This window comes from Schistocerca cancellata, chromosome 4 (assembly GCF_023864275.1).
Source record: "Schistocerca cancellata isolate TAMUIC-IGC-003103 chromosome 4, iqSchCanc2.1, whole genome shotgun sequence".
NCBI lineage: Eukaryota > Metazoa > Arthropoda > Insecta > Orthoptera > Acrididae > Schistocerca > Schistocerca cancellata.
Window position 1 is genome coordinate 417,479,709 of NC_064629.1, and position 23,371 is coordinate 417,503,079.

The window sequence follows — 23,371 nt, forward strand, 5'->3', positions numbered from 1 at the left end:
CAATTCTTTGTATTAATTACCTTTGTTGTTTTACACAGGACAAGATGATTGTCAGTTGTCCCAAGGAACATCTACCTCCACTCTTCCTCGCATCGGACACTGTATCGCTTATGGCATTCAATGACTTCAATGGTGCTGCAAGGAAGAAAATGGTGATTATGCAACATATAATAATAGATTTGCATTATGTATTTTCTAGTTACTTTAAGTAATCTGTCACTGTCAAAACCAATTTAATTCAATTCATTTATCGTAGTCTACACATTGCTGTCAGCTTAAAAGGATCACTTCTTAATTATACATAGTATTTTGAAGTAGATGCCCTATGATTCTTATTACAAACATGACAGAAAATCAAGTTAAATCAAGACAATATCTAGGTGCTGCAGAAGTTCAACCTCATGCTGCCAACTTCTGAAAGTATCACCATCTTTAAGTCTTTGTTTGCCTGTCCCTGGTCTTAAAAGAGATATTTACTATAATGTCCTAGTAACACACATTATTTTTTGCCAAGTTAAATAACAGTTAAAAATTAATACATTCATTACTTCTAAAACACATACTGTTTTATCGCTGTTGGGTTTACAAATGAGATTTCCACTGATATACAGGACTGATACTTGTGCATAGTCACTTCACTTCTCAGATTTGAATTCATAAAACTTATTAACTCTCCCAATAAGGGCAGTCACAGTTAAAAATCACTATATTCATTAGTTCTAATTAAAATACTGTTTTATCACTGTGGGGTTTACAAACGATATTTTCACTGATAAAAAAAATTGATACTTACTCACAGTTGTGTCACTTCTCAGATTTGGATCCATGTGACTTACTGATGTTCCCAAGCACCTAAACCCCTACCATTAACTGTCACCTTTACGTGTAGTCATTATTTAAATACACGGGTCATTTGAAAGGTATTGAGAGTAATAGAAATCCTAGCTTTCCACAATCTTTATCCAGAGGGCAACTCATAAGTTGTGCTTGGATTGCTCAGTCAATAGATAATAGACAAAGGTTCTGTGTTCAAGTCCATATCTAGCAGACAGTCTTAATCAACCAGAAAGTTTCTAATTTTATTTGTCACATCTACTTACATAGCTCCAAATTGAATAGCATATCTCCATGGTCATGGAACACATCAGTAACTGAAATTAACATAAGAAAAGTTAATAATAAATAAAACGAATTTTACATATATCAGGGTGTATACGACCCGGGAGATCCAGGAAGAACCCGGGAATTTTTTCATCCAGGACAAAATCGGGGGAAAACCGGGAATTTTTCATTGTTTCAGTTTTCTGTTAAATTTTTGTAATTTTGACTGGTAAGAACTGACACTCTAACAAAGGATATTACTGTATCCCGCTACTGCAGAATAATACTTCAACAATAAAATGTAAACGAGAGAAAAAAACAAACATAACTTAAATTGCAAAGGAAATAGGCCATATACAACTACGACACACAGTGCTCATGCAAACATCTGCCAACAGCAAAATGTATCAAAGGCTTTAGGAAGACTATACAATGCTTCATAACAATAAATTACCTCCGATGAGTGTGAGGTCAAAACTGTTTACATTAGATTAGATTTACCAGTTACGAGTGGGCTCATGCGCAAGAGCAGTTGAGTCGGGTTTGAGTAGTAGATTCTCCCGCTTCTGGTTACAGGAGTGTGGCTGTTGGCTGTGCAAGCAGTCGCAGCAAGCAGCTAGGTGCTACCGGAAAAAGTGGGCGCCAAATTCATATTCTTGAGGAAAAAAACTTGTTTCACAAAACGCCTAGCATCCAGCGCACTTTGGTCTATCGATTATTCATATGATTTTGAAACGCATCCCTGTTGGTTTTTGAACATTGGCTCTGAGCACTATGGGACTTAACATCTGAGGTCATCAGTCCCCTAGAACTTAGAACTACTTAAACCTAACTACCCTAAGAACATCACAAACATCCATGCCCGAGGCAGGATTCCAACCTGCGACTGTAGCGCTCGCGCGGGTCCAGACTGAAGCGCCTAGAACCACTCGGCCGCACCGGCCGGCTTTTGAACATTTTAAGTTTATTTCTGAATGAATCATAAGTTGATTTTTGAATGCATGCATAGTGTACATGATGTCTTTGTCAGGAGAATCTTCGTTGCATCTAGAAATAAACTTTCTGCAGACAAAAGGGGACGGGGCTATACGAGCTGAGTGGGGTAAAGCCGAACGGATGAATGCCAATTGCCGTCTGATTATGTGGTTGATACGGTTCGTGAATGATCAGCGTTGTTATAATTACTAGCGAAATCCATAGATTCAGACTACCAGAATGAAAATAAACGACTAACAGCAATAACAGGTGAGAAAGATTATGTATTATCTTCTCGGTGTATCCAAGAAAATGAAATTTTGCCAGAAAATTTTTGGCCAGATCGCTACACTAGTAAGGAGCAGTTGTACAGTCCTCAGCTCGCAGCCTCTTAAATTCTATTCTGGAAGTAACGCGGAAAATGTGTTGTACGAACATGTAACAACGCCTAACCGGAGAATAATCACGAGAAAACTAAAATTGTGATTCTGGCAGTGTTAGTGAAGTTAATCGGCGAACAAATTTTGACAATGGCAGGAATAGCTACAGAACTGGTGATGACAAGATGTTAGAACGAGGAAGGAGAAGAAACAGGGACGTCTCACAAATTGTGGAAGACTAAGACGATTCCAAATGTATATAAATATTTCGTAATTTTACTTTTTTCTCTCATGCTTGAGAAACTGGTGAGTATAAATGAAATGTGAAACTATTTCCTGACATAAAGCTTTTTGCTTGTAGTAGGCCTAATAAGGCATTTGATATTGGTACTACGTGAATTATATTCTGTCGTGTTATAAAAATGACTATTTGTGTCAAAACAGTCTCGTTTATTTGGTGTGTGTTACAAAATTGCTGCAATATTAGACAGGCCTATTTTGTTTTATCTAGCAGAAAGTGACAAAATAGACATAAAAAGATTGACAAACCACACCAGTCTTGGGTATTTTATTTGTATTAACAGCTTTTTCAGTATTAGATAACGACATTTTGATTTTTCATGTAGCAAAATGTTTGACAAACTTTGATGAGGTAATAGATTCTTTCGCAGAAAGGAAAGCATGACATGTAAAGCTGTAGCAAAATTAGAGAGAAAAAAATGCTAGGAGCTAAGGATTGAAGAAACGTGTACTTTCTTGCTTGTCTCTTGTCTTTATTTTATGTATCCTATATTTAATTTTATGTCACACAAAACAGCAAGCTATTAGCTAATAGGCAATAAAGAGTGCAAATTTTCTGAATAGTTCTTGTTCTTCCGATTACAAATAATCCCATCCGCTATTAACTGCGAGATTTTTGTTTTAAAAAAAAGAGGGGCAGGCTGTCAAATCGACCGACTGGGAGCAGGAGAGGCACCACAGGACATTTCAGTTTCCACTGTCCTGAATATAGTTTGATGGCATCCATTAGAAAATACACACATTTCAATTCCACAGATAGAAAAACAGTGACGTGTGGTAGAAGAATGCTGTGTGAAGAGGCATGGCACTGCACTTTGGCACACTTAAGACCAAATAACATGTCTTAGGTTACCTCGAACACATATGTTTTATGTTTCAGACTTTTCAGATGTATGTGCGCTACAAGATGAACATATTTTTGAAAATTCGTTTTTTTAAAAAAGTATTGACCCGCTTAACAAATATCGTAGATCCATGGCTGATCTGCAAAGCAGTCTGAGTTATAGCGGGTAGTCTCCACGTGACCTATGTTTACATTTAGTGATTTTGCTGTTTACCCTTGCGTCAAATGAAAACCAAATGGATACCTGTGGCCGGGAGCTATCAAGTGAACTAAAATACATTCACATAATTATTGAAGGCTAAAATATGTTTTTAGTTTGAGTTTATTTTATTTTCACCTTTCTGGCAGTCAAGCATTAATCGCCTTGCAGAACAATGAAGTTATTTTTGTCTGTTTGCTAAAGAAATTTAACTTTTATTAACTTTTTCCGCAGAGGCAGTCAATGTATTTGAAACAAAATGTTTAATTCCACAGTACTGGCTAGTTTCAACTGTTCGTTGCATTTCAAGTGCACGTTTTCATCTTCCGGCACGTGTGGCATTATGCCATAATAAAGAACCAAGCATGATATAATGCAGTACTGATGCTCCAAGAAAATTTACATCCCGAAAACCATACTGAAAAGCTTAATATCAGGTCGAGGTCTACTTCATTGGGAATCTGGACATACGAATGTGAATGTTTTAGTAAGGTTCACGAAATTCCGATGCTCTTGGAGTATACTCTGATGTCTTGTTTCTTTTATGAAAATGTATGATCTTTCAATGTTTTACATGTACGTACATACGGGATTCCTACGTCATGGTAGCTGCGCAAGTGCGGCATCGCCTGTTACCTGTGCTCTCTGGCAACTGCTGAAATGAACCTATTTCTAACAGGTCGCAGGAAAATATTGCCAATGGTGGTTTGAAAAGCGTTACTTTCAAAGTAAATATCCTTTTCTGTAAGTTGAACTATGTGCGAGAATGTACCATGAATTTCATAAATCACAGAGCGTTTGACTCTCACTGAAAAATCAACTCTTTGATTACGAGCCATTTAAAAGAATTTTGAACCCTGAAGATCGGACATTTATGTCATTATTAAAAATTCTACTGGCGCATTTGTGTGATATATCTTAAAGTGTAACAAGCACAAAAAAGATCAACATATTATGTGAAAGCTTAGCTTCTCTTACAGCTTATCAACCTTAGAGACCAATATTATATGTGAAAGCCTTGCTTTTCTTGTAGCAACACTATGTATATTAATTTAAACTATTAACTTTCCCTGTTTGTGTGTTTGTGCTACTTAACAGAGATACTGCTGTTGGCTGGCTACATCACGTGTCCTATGCTCTGAATATCCGCTGTCATCGGCTGGCAAGATCACATGATATGAGCTATGACTGGGTTACAAAAGCTCATCACAATCTCGATTTCAATGATTCAGAAAGTAACATGCGGCAATTGATGGAATTCCAATGTATACTTTCATAATACGAAAATATGCAGCGTACATGTTGCTGCACATCCGAGATATTTCCAAAACGTGTCTTTTTTTTCCCTGAGTTTCGTTTTCTAAAGTGCCGGGAAAGTCTGTGCCCGTGTGTAAAACCATAACCATTCAAATGATCGATAAGTTTTGCAGTTTTGAGGGAAAATACACTGAGACTTAACACAAAAAAGTGTGTTTTCACCCAGGAGAAAGTGTATTTTTGAACGGGAAATCCAGGAAAAACCCGGGAATGTTTTTTCCTTGTCCACATATACACACTGATGTATACTACGCAGATGACACACTGCTAGTATATATTAGCATATTCAACAATATAACGCATGAATCTGACTCAGCTTTTTTCCAGGAACTCACCGATAAAATAAGGAGGAGTGTACCATGAAGATATTCTTCAGTTTTAGACACACAAGTGCAAGAATTACTGCTAAGATGTTTTGAAATTCTTGTGGTAACATATTGAAAATGGATACAGCTTAATACTGTATTATTGTCTGCACAAGAATCATTCTGCCTGTATTTATTGAATGAAAGCTACTAATTCTTGAGAATAAGCTTATATTGTTAAGAAACACCAGTAAAGAAAACATACATTGAAAGGCGAATGTCAGAAATCCCAAACTCCTGAACAGGGGTCAGCAAGAGGTTGACAAACTTAAATTGCATGTTGTTCAAACTGCCCTTTCTGAGCCAAAAACACCCTTTGTGAATGGGAACAGTTACCCCAGAATATAATGCCATATTTCATAACTAAATGAAAATAAGCAAAGTAGACTAATGTTTGTATTGGAATATCACTTATTGCCGATACTCTTTTAATGGTAAGTGTAGCAGCATTCAGTTTCTGAACAAGATTCTGAACATGGGCTTTCCACGACAGCTCACCATCGTTCTGAACACCTAGGAATTTGGATTGTTCAGATTCACTAATTATATGCCTATTCTGCATAATCTAAATGTAAGTTTTTGTTGGATTGTGTGTTAGAACTGTGAAAACTGAGTTTCTGTGTGATTTAACATCAATTTATTTTCTACAAACCATGATCTTATGTCTTGGACTGCAGTATTTGTATTTTGTACTCAACATCCTTCACTACCAAGCTGATGTCATCAGTGAACAGAAATATTTTAGAATCACATGTCAGGAATGTCCTGAAATCAGACTTCGGGTACATATAGATAACAATAAATAGAAGTCTAGCTACAATAAAGTCAACTGATCCTGAACAACTTCCAATGACCTGTTCAGTAGATTCAAATGGTATACCATTTTTCATGTACATGGCTACTACCCCACTCTGCAAGCAGCTCCTTGAAATATAGCCAGTTAATCTGTATCCCTATATAGGAATCCTCTGAATTGTCACATTGTTCAAGTTGTGCTCTGATATACCAATATTGTTCAGTTCACTAACTTTATCTCTAATACACTTATAGTTTGGTTAAATTTGGTAAATCCTTCATTACTTTGATACCTGACCTTTTTTGAAGGTGGTTCCTTTGTTAGAGATACTTTCACTAAGCAAGAATACCCATCAACTGGCTTGAATCTAAAAATGATGGAGCTCTAACACCAATTGCTATAGGACTTTTCCCATGAGTGATCTCATCACCCACCACTACACTGTCACCTATAAGCTTTGCCAGCTTCCCCTTCCTATACCTATTGATGTGCAAGCCATGCCTTGTAAAACTCAATGTATTGATAGACTCAACTGGCACCACAGCATGAGAGTCATACCCAAAGTCATCTGTGCCATCCCAAGCCCCTGTAAAAAAAGTCTGACTGCTATATTAAGGTGAGGGAAGTCATGATGCTAAAGCAGCTGTGAGAGGTGCAAATTTGTACCACCAGTTTGAGTAGCTTTCTTTTCCAGATCATCCCCAATGCCATACTCCTTCTCTCTTTCAAGACTATTTCCAGCTCCACTCGTGATCACCATCTGATCCTCTTTTGTGAAATTCCAATGTAACTCACCTGTGTTATCCATAACCTGTGCCCACACCTATGACATGAGAACTAGCTAACAGCAAAACCTTCTTCTTTGTTATTGAATTTACAACTCACTTAGGGTTCTTAACTGTTGAGGTGTGCTGCATATTTCCTGCACCTACACCTATAACCAAAAGAGTGTCGTCTGTATTAACTATGACAGGTGGTCAAATGTGTTGGTGATACACAAAATGAAACTATCTTAATATATCCTTCTCCTAGCAGCATCCTTACCAACTGCCAGTTTCCAGTCTCCAGCCCCCTTTTCCCTCTTCATCCTGTCTGGTTCCTCCCATGTGTTTTCTAACTGCGCACAGATCTTAAGCTCCTGCTCCTTTATTAACCTATTTTGCTATATATCCTTCAATTCCTGGAGATTTGGAGATGATCTAACTAGAATGCACACTGCTCTACCCCATTGTCACCCCCCCTCCCCAACCCCCCCCCCCCCCCACTCCCCCCCCACCACCCCATGAAAATACGTTGCGCAAATCTCACACTGTAACCGACTATGGTCAAACCTATGCCAAAGCCTGCACTTCTCACTCATGGTAAAAATTTTACTGTTATTGAAAAGAAATGTCTACTTTACCTAAGTTATGCTAATGCAGTAAAATGGTTTTATGAGCTAGCTGCAATGATTTAAAATTTACTCCATAGAAAAAATGTAACTACAGCTACTAACACTACTTCTCCACTGTTTATACTACCACTACAAATACTTCACGTGATTACTTGCCTAAAACAAAAATGACACATGTTCAGTGGAATACTCATCAGAATTGAACACTATACAATGAGCAAATTTTCTGAAAGTTAAAATCCCAGTTTAAAACTACAAAAATTTATAGTGGACTACAATGCATAAACAAATTATCAGCTCTTAGCTTTCAGATCCTCAGTCAGCTGAGTTACTTCGATGTAAAATGTAAACACACCTGGATAACAGACCGTTCAAAACAATAACAGAACAAGATAGAGATGAATTCAAATCAACAAATCAATTACTTTTAGAGGAAAAATTATCACAAACAGTCACTAAAAATATTTGAAACCTAAAACTATTTTTAAAAAGTGGAGAGCAATTTTAATAGCAGCCCACCACCTGTCTCCCATGTTTTAAGTACTGATCATCGGAGGGGAGACAGCTACATCTGAACACACAAGATAATGCTTGCTGGTGGCTTCTTTCAATTATGAAATAATTGTTCTGCAAGATATTGGTTTTAAGGTGGATGTAGAAGTGTTTATATCTGGGTCTCCTCAAGAAATGAACATAGTTTGGCCACTTTGTGAACAGGAGCTTTGTCGTGGCATCACAAGAACTCATGCTGGACAATATTTGACTTCTTCCATTGATTTCTGCAGAATATCTTTGGAAGGCCTACCAATGTGCCATTAATGTTTTAGGTAAGATGACCTACTGTAAAGAAATATATCTTCACTTTTGTTGAATAAGGATCATTGTTGGAGATCCAGGATTTAGTTTCACATCTGGGTAGTCAAATTGGTACACTCATGTCTCATAAACAGTTGCAGTTATACAGTTACGCGTAACTAGTCAGGTGTGCTACATTAAGCCATTTGTCCACAGAACTCCAAATATTGATTCATTGTTGTTGTGTTAAGTGGTATGATTTTAAAGAATGTCAAATTTTATGATAGGAGGATACTTTTGTAAGGTCATAATGGTAGCTGTTGATCCAGATCTGAGAGGATGCTAAATGTGTTGGAAGATGGGGATAGTGTTCTTTTCACTTATTCTCCGTACACACACACACACACACACACACACACACACACACACACACACACACTAAATTATCTTTAAGAGGTGGTCATTGGAGGAGCAAGTCTCCAAATGGAAAATGTAATTGGTCAAAGCAGTGATTTAACCTCAAACCCAGCCAAAGCATAAAAAATTACAGAAGCTGAAATTGATTTATACAAAGAGCATGGCTGGCACAGGAACCACACAATAATGTTAGGATTGTGTCTCAAGTCTTTAGCACAAGTTTTTCTTTATGAACTAAGGAGAAAAGTTAAACGCACAGATTTTCCCGGTCATTTGTATGTTGCAATCTCACATGCAAAGGTGGAAGAAGTTAATAACCAAAAACTGTCCAGAACTATTAATTAGATAAGTTATAATATGTTAAACACAGCCACAGACGTATACTGGGACACACACAAAGTTGGGTAGGGGTGGGGGAAAGGGGGCACGGGGTAGGGATTACTTTTCAACTTCATACCAACAGTGACTGAATAATATGTGGAGTGTGACAATGGTGCCCTTACCTCGCTTCCTGTTGGCAGCCGGACCCTTCAACAATACATTTGGCAGATTATTGCTATCGCATAACATTCTTGGATGTGCAACAATGGATTTAACAATCTTGGAAATGTAACAGTGGATCAGAACAGAGTAATTATGAAAACTTTCTGGTTGACAGCAGAAATATGTTGAAAGCTGTGATAATGTTGTTAGAAGTGAGTATAAATTCTTGCAAGAGCACCACTATTACTGTGCATCTGAATTTGTAAGAAATACTTGCCAAGACCCATCTTATGATGATTTGGATCTAATTTGTGCCTTTACATTATGTAAATTTTGTATTGTGTTGTATACTTCTCATGAGATCTCCATCCGTGCTTCCAGTGATTCTTAATCACGTTTACACCAATAAAATAACTAACTGAAGGGATTGTTTGGGAGTTGGTGGCTCCAGTACACATTCCTGAAATTAATAACTTTCTAAAAGGCAAATTCTTCTCATGATCATGTCAAATTAAGTTAATTGTATTTACAAGTTTGGATGAAAATAAGCACTGCCTTTGGCTTGTGTCCAAATTGTGATTCCCTACCCCGTGCCCCCTTTCCCCCCACCCCTACCCCTGTGTGTCCCAGTATACGTCTGTGGCTGTGTTTAACATATTATAACTTATCTAATTAATAGTTCTGGACAGTTTTTGGTTATTAACTTCTTCCACCTTTGCATATGAGATTGCAACATACAAATGACCGGGAAAATCTGTGCGTTTAACTTTTCTCCTTAGTTCATAAAGAAAAACTTGTGCTAAAGACTTGAGACACAATCCTAACATTATTGCGTGGTTCCTGTGCCAGCCATGCTCTTTGTATAAGTCAATTTCAGCTTCTGTAATTTGTTTTTAAGTTGTGATAACTGATAATTTTTTATGCGTCAACTCCATGCCAATATCATGTGAGGTGTCACTGTCCACTGTAGCATTACACATCAAAACATTAATAATTTAAGCTGTGTTCCAGGTAATGGACTTGATTTGTACTGTTAACTGCTGTGGCGTAGACTGATGTATGTAATCAAATGGAAGCAAGTCCCGAATTATGATTTAGGCATTCAATTCTTGCCATGCAGCTCTCCCTACAAACAGATCTTTCATGCCTCCACAGTCAAATCTGTATGTGTCTGCTTGCAATAATCAGAACAGATAAACAGATCTAATACTGTATATCCAAATATCACATCTAAAAATTGCAGTTTTGAATTTCCTGATAGTGTGATTCTGTCATGATGAAATACCCACCTAACTGTAAGTCAGTTATGGACTTTGCAATTTTCATATGAATTCAATGGTTAATAGCCGGCCGCGGTGGTCTAGCGGTTCTAGGCGCTCAGTCCGGAACCACGCGACTGCTACAGTCGCAGGTTCAAATCCTGCCTCGGGCATGGATGTGTGTGATGTCCTTAGGTTCGTTAGGTTTAAGTAGTTCTAAGTTCTAGGGGACTGATGACCACAGATGTTACGTCCCATAGTGCTCAGAGCCATTTGAACCATTTGAATCAATGGTTAATACCTGGAGCCATATTATTACTGTCACTGTTGAGGGAGATATAGCTAAAAAGGGGAGATATCTAGGCATAGCCATAAGAACATTGACTACTGCTCTTATCTGGTTCATCAGGAGGTAATCTGATAAAAACTGCAATAGTTGTGATCTTCCTGGTAGAACCAAAATATCCGTCAGTTGTGGTGTCCTTGATAAAAGCACTTTGGACCAGAGAATTATACTTATCACATTTAAGTGTATGATGTTTTGTGGCATTATTATCAGAAGTCTAAAATTGACCTGCGCAGATAGCTATGCATGTTAAGATGCTACTTCTGAGGTGGGGAGATTTGCTGGCCCCATATTGAATTCGTCTGGCAGATTAATGATGAGGGTCAGTGTGCCATCCATCATGGGTGTGGTTTTTTAGGCAAATTCCTCACATCCTGCTAGGTAAATGCCAGATAGGTATCCAAGCACCACATAAGTTACATGATTTTCAAATATTCGAAAACTTTTACATGAATATCACTACATGCAGACAGTTGACATACACATATACCACCCCAAGGAGTAATGTGGTGGCCACATGAACGGAATCCGGCCATCCCTTTAATTAACCATGCCAAATCTGTTACTAGTCATGCTGACTGTGTCCCGATATCGGGCAAAAGCACAGAAAAAGAAGACTGTCAATATTAAAAATTCACAGTAATCATTTTTGTACAGTTGCTCTTAATGTAGTAATATTTTTTCACATTCTCTTCTTCTTCTGGTCTTGTAGCAGTCATGCTACAGTTGCAACTGATTGTTAAGTGTCTCTGGGAGTGGACGTAATCCAGTGGCTATAGAAAACGCAGACAACTAAGCATTGCATGTGTCCTGTCAAAATATCATGGGGCTGTTGGGAAAATTTACTTGACTAAGTAAATCTCGACTGAAGTATTTTGTCCCTTGGACATTGCCTTTGAATTGAATAGATAGTGAAAGTTCCCCTGTGGGGATTCCTGGTAGCCAGTGTCTTCTAAAAGTATTATTTGCATTGTGGGAGCAGTTGCCATTTATGCTACAGGATTTTTCAAATGGGGAATTTTTCAACAACCCACCCTATGGTCATGACCTCACATCCAACAACCGTTTACCTCTTCTTCCACTTGAATACAATGGCTCAATAGACAACAGTTTGGAGGTAATGAAGAAATGTAGGCCTCCATGGTCAAGTAGTTCAGTTCCAGGCAGGGATTGTTAGTACAAAAAGATTCAATAAGTTATTGTACATATTATTAAAAGTGCTTTGAGTAAGGTGGCTATTTTTTAGCAAATTGAAGTAGGTTTGTAGGAAACTAAAACCACCAATAAAATCTTTTTCTGATCATTAAAAATTTTTATTGTCTACTGGCCATTACTTTTCTAACACATATTCTAACTTCTAAACATAAGTATTGTATTATGTCGGCAATAATGAGGCAGAAGGCACAGCACTTCACTTCCCACTTCTTTTGTAATATGATCTAATTCATATACCTACTTCCAAATCCATTGTGCTTGAACAAGAGTTTGTTTCTAATTCCAACCAGTGAAAATGGAGCATCTTATGCAGCCAGTTTGCAATTTACGCTTTACACCACTTCAAAGATATCAGCTTCGAGATGTGCATTGAATGATAGCTACCATTATCCATTGCAGTAATACAGCCTTCTTCTAGCGAGTGCATCAGGTTATTACCAAACAAATTTTTAAAACAGATGCATGTATTTCAAAATATTCTCTGGAAAAGCAGAAAATTTTGAGTGATAAATTCGAAAAGCTCAAATCTCAGTTGGAAAACATACTTGTGGTACACTTCATTTAATATGTAGAAGCTTTCCTCACAGTAGCTTACAGCTTTACACTGTAATGTATTATTCATTGTATATACACTATAAATATTTTTGATAATTTTTTTTATTTTCTTATTAGCTTTCTGTGAATTTTGTTCCATGGGCAAGGAATCTGTTGAATTGAATTAAATAAAATTGGATATCTTGGAGCCTTGAAATTAGCGTGACAGTTAGTATGAAACTTTTGTGGGCCACCTCAATGTTTAGGTACTTACAAGCCACTGTTTTTCTCTTAGTCATTCCAAATTTATTTATTTGATGCATGTAAATCACATACATGTCTGTTGTCCTCAGTATGCAATAAATCTGTAGCCTACAAACGCTTTCCTTTGTTCCATCAGAAATTTGCAGTCATTGGTACACTTTCTGAACTTAAAACTTAGAGCTTATGTAAGATAAATTAGCATTTTTGGGCCCCCATACTCAGTTTTGTAATGTAGGTCTGCTAAGGTTCTACTGGCCATTAGAAAAATTGGTTTTAGTGTAGTATTCTAATTGAGTACTGTAGACTACATCTTCATAGATGTCAACAGTATCAACACACACCTTCAGCCTCAAAATAAGAAACACTGCCACTTGGACTATTTTTTATGAGACTTCACATGTGTTGCCATCAGTTTTTGTGCTTGTGGACTGTCTTCAGCCTTTCACATTTCAGTTCTTATTTCTAGAATGGCTGAATTATTTTAGGTGTTTGTTACAAAATGGAACACTTAGTGATACTGCTGGAAGCAATCTGGTAAGGTTTCTCTGCCATGACAAAACCACATATTAATGACAATATTCAAGTCTAGTGATGGACCAGATGGTGAGTGTAGTTCATCTACATTTTAGCCAAGCCATTTCTGAACGGAGCTAACAGTAGTAACTGTGACATTGTCATCTTTGAAGATAACTTCCATGTTAGGGAACAACATTTCAATCCTAATGGTATACTTGATTTCCTAAAATTTTGATCTAGTCCTTGATTGTAATTTGTTTTCAATGTATGAAAATGGTACTAAAGCAACCCCAGGCAAATATAGCACATACTACCACTGATTCACTTACATTTGAACTATAAGAAGTAGGTAATGCAACCTTTCAGCTTCCTTCAGTAACCACCATATGTCTATCAGATTTGTCGCTGCAAAAAGGGTGAAGGATGACTCATTGGTCATTATTCTGATCATTACTGAGCACGGTGATACAGAGGTTAAGATATTGAACTGGCATTCAAGAGGCTGGGGATTCAGTTCCCCATGTGACCACTGAGATTTTATGTGGGTTCTCTGAATTATTAAAGGTAATTCAAATGCCAAGATGATTCCTTTCAAAAGTAAACTGGCACTTTTCTTCCCACGTATGTCTAATCTGAGGTCGTGCTGCATTCCTAATGACCTTGTTTTCAAAAGAATTCTAAACCTTAACCTTTCTCCTTACTTCTGTTGTCTGTCTTGTGCTAAGGTTTTGTTGCAATTGCAAGCTGGCAGCTGGTGTTCAGTTTGTGCAGTTCCTATTGGACTGTAATTGCAGAACAGATTGTTTAAAATTCCTATAAAATTCTGGCACACCTGTATTGCACAAGCTCTACAGTTCAAAGTTAATATAACTTTCAGCTTTTGATATAACAGTCACTTATAGTTCTTTGTAGTTTGCAACTTTCTTCCTGTAAATTATGTTTGTCAATCCCATCATACCCTGATATGTTTGATACAATGAACTTTGCACCAACTGTCCATTGTTGGAACTCTGTCTGGTTTCCTTTTTGTGTCACTTATATTTGGCGTACAACACAAAAATTGTATTAGACTGCTTGTTATACCACAATATAACTACATTTACTGAAATAACAAAAGAAATAACCTCACATGAATTATCAGTGCTCTGGACCATTCCATTATTATGATATCTGTCTCTAAATTTGAAGACGTCTTGTCTGTAATGGCCTTGACATAATTGAGCCAAAATTATTGCACCAGTTGTAGTTAAAACAGTGAATTTGTTGGCCATTGGAGCAAGGGAGTGCAATGGTTAGCACAAAGGATTTGCATTCGGGAGGATGATGGTTCAGGTCCTCTTCTGACTATCTAGGTTAAGGTTTTCCATGTTTTCCCTAAATTGCTCCAGGCAGATGCCAGAATAGTCCCTTTGTAAGGGTGTAACCTATTTCCTTCCTGATACAACCCTGCCCCGAACTTTGTACTCCATCTCTATATGACCTCGCAGTCAACTCTTCCTTCTTTCTTTTTTATTGACCGTTGCTTTTGTATTAGTAGTGAGACTTAATTGCCAAAAACCTAAAAAATCACACAAAAAGATACTGTTTGGCATCAACACCAGGAAAAGTGAACTGCATAAATTTCACGCAGCAGTTTTCTTACTTCATGGAGGAGTTATGAAATGCTCCTTATTTGTGGCACATTCCTGTTGTGCATATTACCTTTGTTTGTTGTTCTTTGTAGAAATATTAGACTGTGTGAAACAGTGCTATGGATATGAAACTACAGTGCTTTGGAATTTTTTATTTTTATTTGTTTTTCAGCAATACACAGTGAAGGAGATGTTCATCAAACAGCTTGTGCAGTTATATGGAATGTCTGTGAGCAAGGCACTTGCAGTAGTGCAGATTTATCCATCTCCATCAGAATTAGTGAAGGCATATGCACAAGGAGGAGGAGACGACCTTCTGAGTAACATTTTATATGGAAAGACACGTAGAAAGATAGGCCCAGCACTAAGTAAAACAATTTATCAGTTTTATACCCATGTATAAGCGTAATTAATTAATTTATCCAACTGGGATTTACTAGTTGTATATTTGGGGAATTAAACGATAGAGTAGCATTTTGAAATGATACTTTAAATATGTTTCATTTTTGTTATCAGTAATATTTCTGTATTTATTATTTAAACCTTAAATGTGTCATAATTTTTTTTTTAATTCTTGCATTGAAAGAACAGCTATATTATTTTCACTATAGCAAGTGATAAAAATATATTAAAATGATGGTTAACATTAACAAGAACTTTGCACTAATGCTGAATGTACAAGTAACATATTATGGTACAAAAGACAAATTGAGTTGAGACAAAAGTAAAAACCAAGACATGAGAAAAATGGTACTTAACTTTGGTACAATTTGATGTGTGGCACTGGATGCCATGAACTTAATATGATGATATCTAAATAACTTTGCTGTCTCTTTGCATTCTATGATATTGCCACTGTGACTGATAGTAATATTGCAGACATTCTTGGTTGACCTGATACTCCATAATTAATGACCGTTTAGGCGGAGGGTAGTCTCCAGAGAACTAAACTAAACTAACTGCAAGCACTGACGTGAACTATCTAACTGTTGGTTCAGGACTGTGTGGCTGTCTGTGGCACATCGTGTTTTGTGCCTATCAGTAGAAGAATTTCCATGTCTGCCACTACAAGGTGGAAGCAGTGTTGTCCACAGTTGACAGTGTTTTCTTTGGCACGTTGTAAGTGGATGAGTATGGTGAGCTTGAGGATGTGGCATGGAAGCAGAAAGAGGTCCGGATTATGGGTGCCATCTGGAGCCTGCTGCGCAGAACTGAGATGCACCAGGTGAATGGTTGTTCCCGCACAGTGGCAACCTCTTGAGGTATTTGTTGTGCACAACACTGGGGGAGGAAGCTGATGAAATCAGCTTGCTTCTTTAATGTCCCACTTCATCAGCTGACGGTGTGTGTGTTTGATAGGTGCACATATGTTGCCCCCCACCCCCTCGGCACCCGGCATTTGTCTTTGTCACCATGGAGAAACCCACGCAAAACTGTGGTGAGGGTGTGGCCATTTCAACATTTATAGGCTGGTCTGAGATGTCACACATGACGTCCACTTCTGTTGGTTCTCATTGGTTCTCATTGGCTGGGTGCAGCTGGGGCCTGCTGCTGGAAGTACTGGCAGGAGTGGATGCATCAAGAGGTCCATCAGCCAGCTGGCTTCATGTAGGTCTTCTGATTCTGGAAAAGAAAACAAGATAGGATTTCTGCCTATATGCATGGGAGTGCAATGTGGCCTGATTTGATTTTTAGGGTGCATTGTAACTCCATGTGAACGTTTAGTTTTAAATATATAATTGCCAAGCTGCTCTATGGCTATGCCTGGTACATTGCCTTTTCCCCATACTTGCAAACTGAAATGAGTACGAGATCATTCAGTTTAAAAAAAAGGTTCCAAGTGTTGTCGAAATTCATCTTGTGGGTACAGGAGTTGCTTTAAAACTGACATCAAAGTTTGAAGCCATCTTCCATGAAGTTTCTCTCCTGGTGATTATGCTTCATGTGGATTAGCTCTGTATCAAGATCAATAAAGTATTGTCTTTAATAAACTGCTAAACCTGCTTCGTCATGTGTGACTTGAGAGTTTGTATGAATCTTTCAGCGAGTCCATTGGCCTTAGGAAGAAGTCTTGGTGGAAGATATTGATGACATCTGCCTCACAAATGGAAATTTCAAAAAAGCGTCAATGTGGATGAGACCGTAGCTTCCGAGAAATGGTCCTGCAAAATCAGTTTACAGATGCGACCAGGGTTCTGATGCTTATTGCCATGAAAAATATTGTTGAGGTCGAACTGAGTAATATTCTCGACATGTGGAATTAAGCCACTATCGTTTCAATGTCTTTGTTAAAATTTTTCCAGTAGCAATGCTCTCTGGCAGTTTGTTTGGTACAAACTATGCCCACTGTCACTGATGTAGCAACTGTAGTACATCAGATTTAAGAACTGCAGGGGCAGCCACTCATGTCTTGCCTGATTCTGGATGTACCAGAATGACACCTTTGTACACTATAAGTGTATACCTCTTATTCCAGTAATATTTAATCTTTGGTTGATTAAGTAATTTCTTATCAGTAGGCCACTCTGTTTTATTATGCTGTTTGATCAAGGCAAAACAGGATCTGTAGACACAAGTTAGGCAATTAAACTTGTATTTACCGGGAAATCTTCTGCAGTATCTTTGCTACTGACATTTACAGAAAAACAAACATCACCTAATGGGTCAAACTTCTTATCTTGCCCTTTTGACAAACTTGAAAGCAAATGTGCGTTCGCATGTTGTTCTGTGAACAGGAATATAATTTCACAGTCATAATTCAACAGAAGCAGCCCCCAGTGCTGCAATCATTGAGCTGTCCATGTAGGAACTGTATTGTTCAGTCCAAATGTAGCCACTAAAGGTTTGTGGTCTGTGAGGAAGCTGAATTTATATCTGTAAATGTAGTCATGAAATGTCTTGATTGCAAATATAATTGCAAGAACTGCTCCCTTGATTTGTATGTAATTTCTTTGTGCAACTGTAAGTGTATTTGAAGTAAATGCAGTTGGTCATTCAAAATCATGTCAATGTGACAGAGTGGCACCTATGCCAGAGTCAGAAGCATCTGTACCAATCGTGAGTATTTTGCTTGGATTGTATGACATTTGGCAGCAAGCAAATGTTGTTGCAATTTGTTAAATGTGTATTGGCATCCCCTGATTCAGTTGCATTTAGTGTCCTTTTGTAACTGCTTAAGCAGTGATTTACTGATGGAAACTGCATGAGGAGGGAACTTCCAATAATAATTTATTTACCCTAATATGGAACTGACAAGGGTTGAATGCTTCCGCCTTTGTTAATTGGGTGTGGATGGGAATATTGCAATAAATCAAATGCAGAAATAATCCTTAGAATGTGATCTTTAATTACCAATATTCACTTTTCCACATAATCACCAGCCAATTGGATACATTTCTGCCAAAGATGAACAAGTTTTCTGAAGCTGTCATGAACGAAGTCGGCACTCTGTTTCTACAACCACAGTCTCGCAGTTCTCTCTGTGTCTTCATCAGAAGCATAATGATGTCCTTGCAGATCGTCTTTCATTATCGGGAACAGATGGAAGTCAGATGGTGCTAAATCTGGACTACTGGACTGTATGGAGGATGCTGTACGGTGGTGAGATTCAGTCTCTGAAGTCCTGCTGTGGTGGCACGTGAAATGTGTGGTTTGGCATTGTCACATGGTAGGAAAACATTTCCCTTTTCCTTTTGGACCCTTGTTAGTCATCGTTTCAGAGTTCGTAGCGTTGTGATGTAATGCTCTGAATTTATTGTTGTTCCACTATCAAGGAAATCAACATTGATAACACCATCAGCATCCCAGAACACTGTGGCCATGATTTTTCCAGCTGAGGGCTAAGTCTTGAATTTATTTTTCTGGGACGAGTCTTTGTGTCGATATTCCATAGACTGACGTTTAGTCTCTGTGTCGTAATGGTGTACCCACGTTTCATCTCCTGTCACAATTGAATGGAAAAAGCAGTCACCTTCATTCTCGTAACGCGAGAGGAGTTCCTGGCAAATTTGAAGTCTGTGCACTTTCATTTGAGGAGTCAGCATCTCATTGTGCACGGATCTTCCTATAGCCAAGCAAAGCAATAATGTGATCCACACGTTCTTGTGAAATGCCGGTTGTGCTTGCAATTTCTCGCTGAATCAATCTGTCAACATTTTGCTTGTGAAACTCTGTGGTTGCTGTCACAGGACGTCCAACTCTTTGTTTGTCACACAGGTCAGATGGTCCCACCTCAGCATCTTTAAACTTACTTGTCCAATGTATTACGGTACCAGTGCAAGAAAGAGTGTCAGTGTAAGCCTGCTATAAAGACAGTTATCAAAATTAAAAGAAAAGATTTTGACATTTATTCAGATTGCAGTTTCGATGATGATGCACCAATAAATAATTCTAATGAAGAAGCGACGAAGTGGGAATGTGGATCCTGCCAGGTAAAATGGTCAAGTGATGCACCTGCACACAAAGATAAAAGTGTGTGGATACAATACTAAATGTGTACTGCTGGTGTCGGTGCGACAGGTCGCAAGCAATTTCTCTGCGGATGCTGCATGTGATTTATACAACAACAGAAACATTTTACAGAGGATAATTTATATTAATGTGATATTATTGTATTATTAGGACTAATCTGTATTAAATAAAAATCAGCATTGTTTTGAACTACACACCACATAATTTAATTGTTTATCTTCCCATAATTAACCTTCTTCAATAGCCCTGACCACTACCTAATAGCCCCATTCAAATGCTCTTTTGTCCAATCGAGAGGGTAAATCGAAAGACAGAATATCATAAATGTTTGACACTCTTGTACAACCACCTTCTACAGATAGGATAGGTACACACATAGAAGTATTACTACATGCGTAAATGGAAAATGTAATTAATAATTTACTGGGAAAAAATTATGTAAATTGAGATTATTTTTATGGCTCTGCTGTAACCTACTCTTTTCTTTAAATCTCTATAACATACAATTTATAACGCAAATGAAAACATTATTCATTGTAGGCTCTGTTGTTAAAGTTTTTTATTTAAGTCATGCAACTGGCTAATTTTGATAATGTGTCATTATCAGGCACATGTGTGACATTATATTATGTACAATGCAATTTACATTGTGTAAATGTCGGGTTCATCTTACACGTATATGGCCACATGTTGTAATCCATAAATATATGAAGACGGAATCGAAATCATATTGATACACCATCACGTCACACTCTAGCTGTAACTACAAGTACTCATACAGGCAGTGGAGGCACACACTGTAAAATGTGATACATGTTAAGTTGATGCTACACATGTGCCTAATGACGATGCAATGCTGAAATTAGCTTATCACAAAAATAAAATTAAAAACTTTAATATACAGCCTGCAATGGACCATGTTTCCATTTGTAAAATATTTTGAGGCTGTAGACCTAAGCAGAAACAAAATTTTGATTTATAAAACTTCGTCACTTCTTCATGTACCCTCAATATGGTTTATTCCAAATGGGCTGTCTTCATCACATTCAATATTCTCTGTTGTTCATCAGAGGACAAATGCATCATACACTATGTGATCAAAAGTATCCGGACACCTTGCTGAAAATGACTTAAAAGCTCGTAGCACCGTCCATCGCTAATGCTGCAATTCAATATGATGTTGGCCCATCCTTAGGCTTGATACCAGCTTCCACTCTCGCAGGCATACGTTCAATCAGGTGCTGGAAGGTTTCTTGAGGAATGGCAGCCCATACTTCACTGAGTGCTGCACTGAGGAGAGGTATTGACGTCGGTCAGTGAGGCACGGCATGCAATTGGCGTTCCAAAACATTCCAAAGGTGTTCCATAGGATTCAGGTCAGGTCTCTGTGCAGGCCAGTCCATTACAGGGATGTTATTGTTGTGTAACCACTCTGCCACAGGCCGTGCATTATGAACAGGTGCTCGATCATGTTGAAAGATGCAATCGCCATACCCGAATTGCTCTTCAACAGTGGGAAGCAAGAAGGTGCTTAAAACATCAATGTAGGCCTGTGCTGTGATAGTGCCACGCAAAACAACAAGGGGTGCAAATCCCCTCCATGAAAAGCACGACCACACCATAACACCATCGCCCTTGAATGTTACTGGCAGATGACGTTCACTGGGCATTCGCCATACACATACCCTGCTATCGGATCACCACACTGTGTACCGTGATACGTCACACCACACAACATTTTTCCACTGTTCTGTCATCTAAAATTTACACTCCTTACACCAAGCGAGGCATCGTTTGGCATTTACCGGCGTGATGTGTGGCCTATGAGAAGCTGCTTGACCATGAGATCCAAGTTTTCTCACCTCCCCCCTAACTGTCATAGTATTTGCAGTGGATCCTGATTCAGTTTGGAATTCCTGTGTGATTGTCTGGATAGATGTCTGCCTATTACACATTACCACCATCTTCAACTATTGGAGGTCTCTGTCAGTGCAGCTAGGGATGTTTAGGAGTGTGGAAATTTTGTGTACAGACATATGACACAAGTGGCATCAGCTGACCACGTTCCAAGACCGTGAATTCCGGGGTGCACCCCATTCTGCTCTCTCACTGTGTCTAGTGACTACTGAGGTCACTGATATGGAGTACCTGACAGTAGGTGTCAGCACAATGCATCTAATATGAAAAACGTATGTTTTTGTAGGTGTCCGTATACTTTTGATCTCATAATGTATCGTCTTTGTGTCTGGTGTTGTAATGGTGTTCCAATGGGTGATTTTTCCAGCTCATAATAGTGTGGTGGCATAATAAGCACTTTGTGTAGCCTTCAAACAACATGAAAAAGTAATGTAATTCTCATTCCTTGTTGAACGTTGTGGCTTCCGCACTTTCTTTATCTTTTTGTGCAAATGTGTAGACGCCATAGTGCTCCTGATTCTGAACATAAATCTAATTTAGCACAGGTTGTGTCATTAATGAACTGCTTGACAAGTCTCAAGGCTACTATCTAACTCTAGAGGCATTCTTTCTCTCCCTCCTCACCGTTCTGTCCCATTTGCTGGTGTGCTCAGAGCGCTAGGCAAGAGAGTGGCTGAAGTGTTCGCGGAATGCTGTCTGGCCAGGCCTGATCTAAAGGCGCGATTCCACTAGCAAGTAACTTCAGCAAGCACTTGCAGGGGTGTTTACATCAGAACAAAAACTTATGTGACTTTACTTCTACAAGTCACTTGGGCAAGTTAACTTCAGCAACTTGCTGAAAATACTTGCAGAAGTGTTTCCAATAGTGTCATGTCATAAGACTGGCGAATGAATGTTCACAGTGCCACGCTAAAATCCAGAACAGCTGCCATCATTGTTGCATTATTATTATTATTATTGTTATTATTATTATTATTATTATTGAAGAAAAATTGTGATGAAAATAAAAAAGAAAGGATATGGATACAGAGATTTACATATTTATCAAGAAACACTACTGAATCATTTAAAATGAGAGGACTTCACTCAGATTAAAAACTTTATGAGAATGTTGTATGTCACATTTTCGTAAATCTCTTGTGTGTTGCACAATAAAATATTCAAAACCAGGATACAAAACTGCTGTGGCTGAATCACCTTTTAATTACCATCCATCTTTTGTAAATATTATTTATAACAAATGTAATCCATTTATGGTGATACTAATATTAAAAAATCAGCTACAATTTAAAGAAGTCTCTACTGTCATTCTACATTTCCTTCTGGTGAAACAAAGTAATCGGTCAATTTTTTCGTACTTCCTTGGTTGATCGACAAGTACACATGTTTATGGGTTCCCATAGTTCATTTGTTTCAGTTCATCTGTCTTTGTGTCATTCTCCTTCTCAACACTGACATTGTCATACCAGTATTGAACACACAAAACTTCTGCAAGTTTGAGAAAAACTTCCAGCCACTGGCAAGCACTTGCAGCAAGAACCAAGAAACTGTGTCCACTAACTTGCGAAAGCTACTTCTGCAAGTAACTTGTGGAAGTTGACTTGCTGAGGGTGTTTCCAACTCAAATAACTTGCAGAAGTAGCTTCTGCAAGCGACTTGCTGAAGTATACTTGGTAGTGGACACACGCCTTAAGACTATATCATGAAAATGAACACAAACTATTTACTCAAAAGAGAATTAAAAATCAATAAATATTCCCCTATATCTACAGTCCATCAGCAGACTTGAAATATTGTACACAAATAAGAAGCACTGGACAATACACTTGTTGTGAAGAAGCAAACTGGAATGGG

At 38.0% G+C, this 23,371-nt stretch overlaps 1 protein-coding gene across 2 annotated transcripts in view; it reads left to right on the plus strand.

Annotated features, from left to right (window-relative positions):
• Positions 1 to 15,633, plus strand: part of LOC126183503 (crossover junction endonuclease MUS81) — a 201,216-nt gene extending 185,583 nt beyond the window's left edge. Inside the window, exons 10-11 of one of the 2 annotated variants that reach the window (XM_049925547.1) lie at positions 39 to 152; positions 15,303 to 15,633. In XM_049925547.1, the coding sequence (XP_049781504.1) occupies positions 39 to 152; positions 15,303 to 15,533 (345 nt within the window). In that variant the 3' untranslated portion in view covers positions 15,534 to 15,633. The remainder of the gene's footprint in view (positions 1 to 38; positions 153 to 15,302) is intronic. The other variant, XM_049925548.1, reaches the window with a different exon arrangement.
• Positions 15,634 to 23,371: the final 7,738 nt, after the last annotated feature.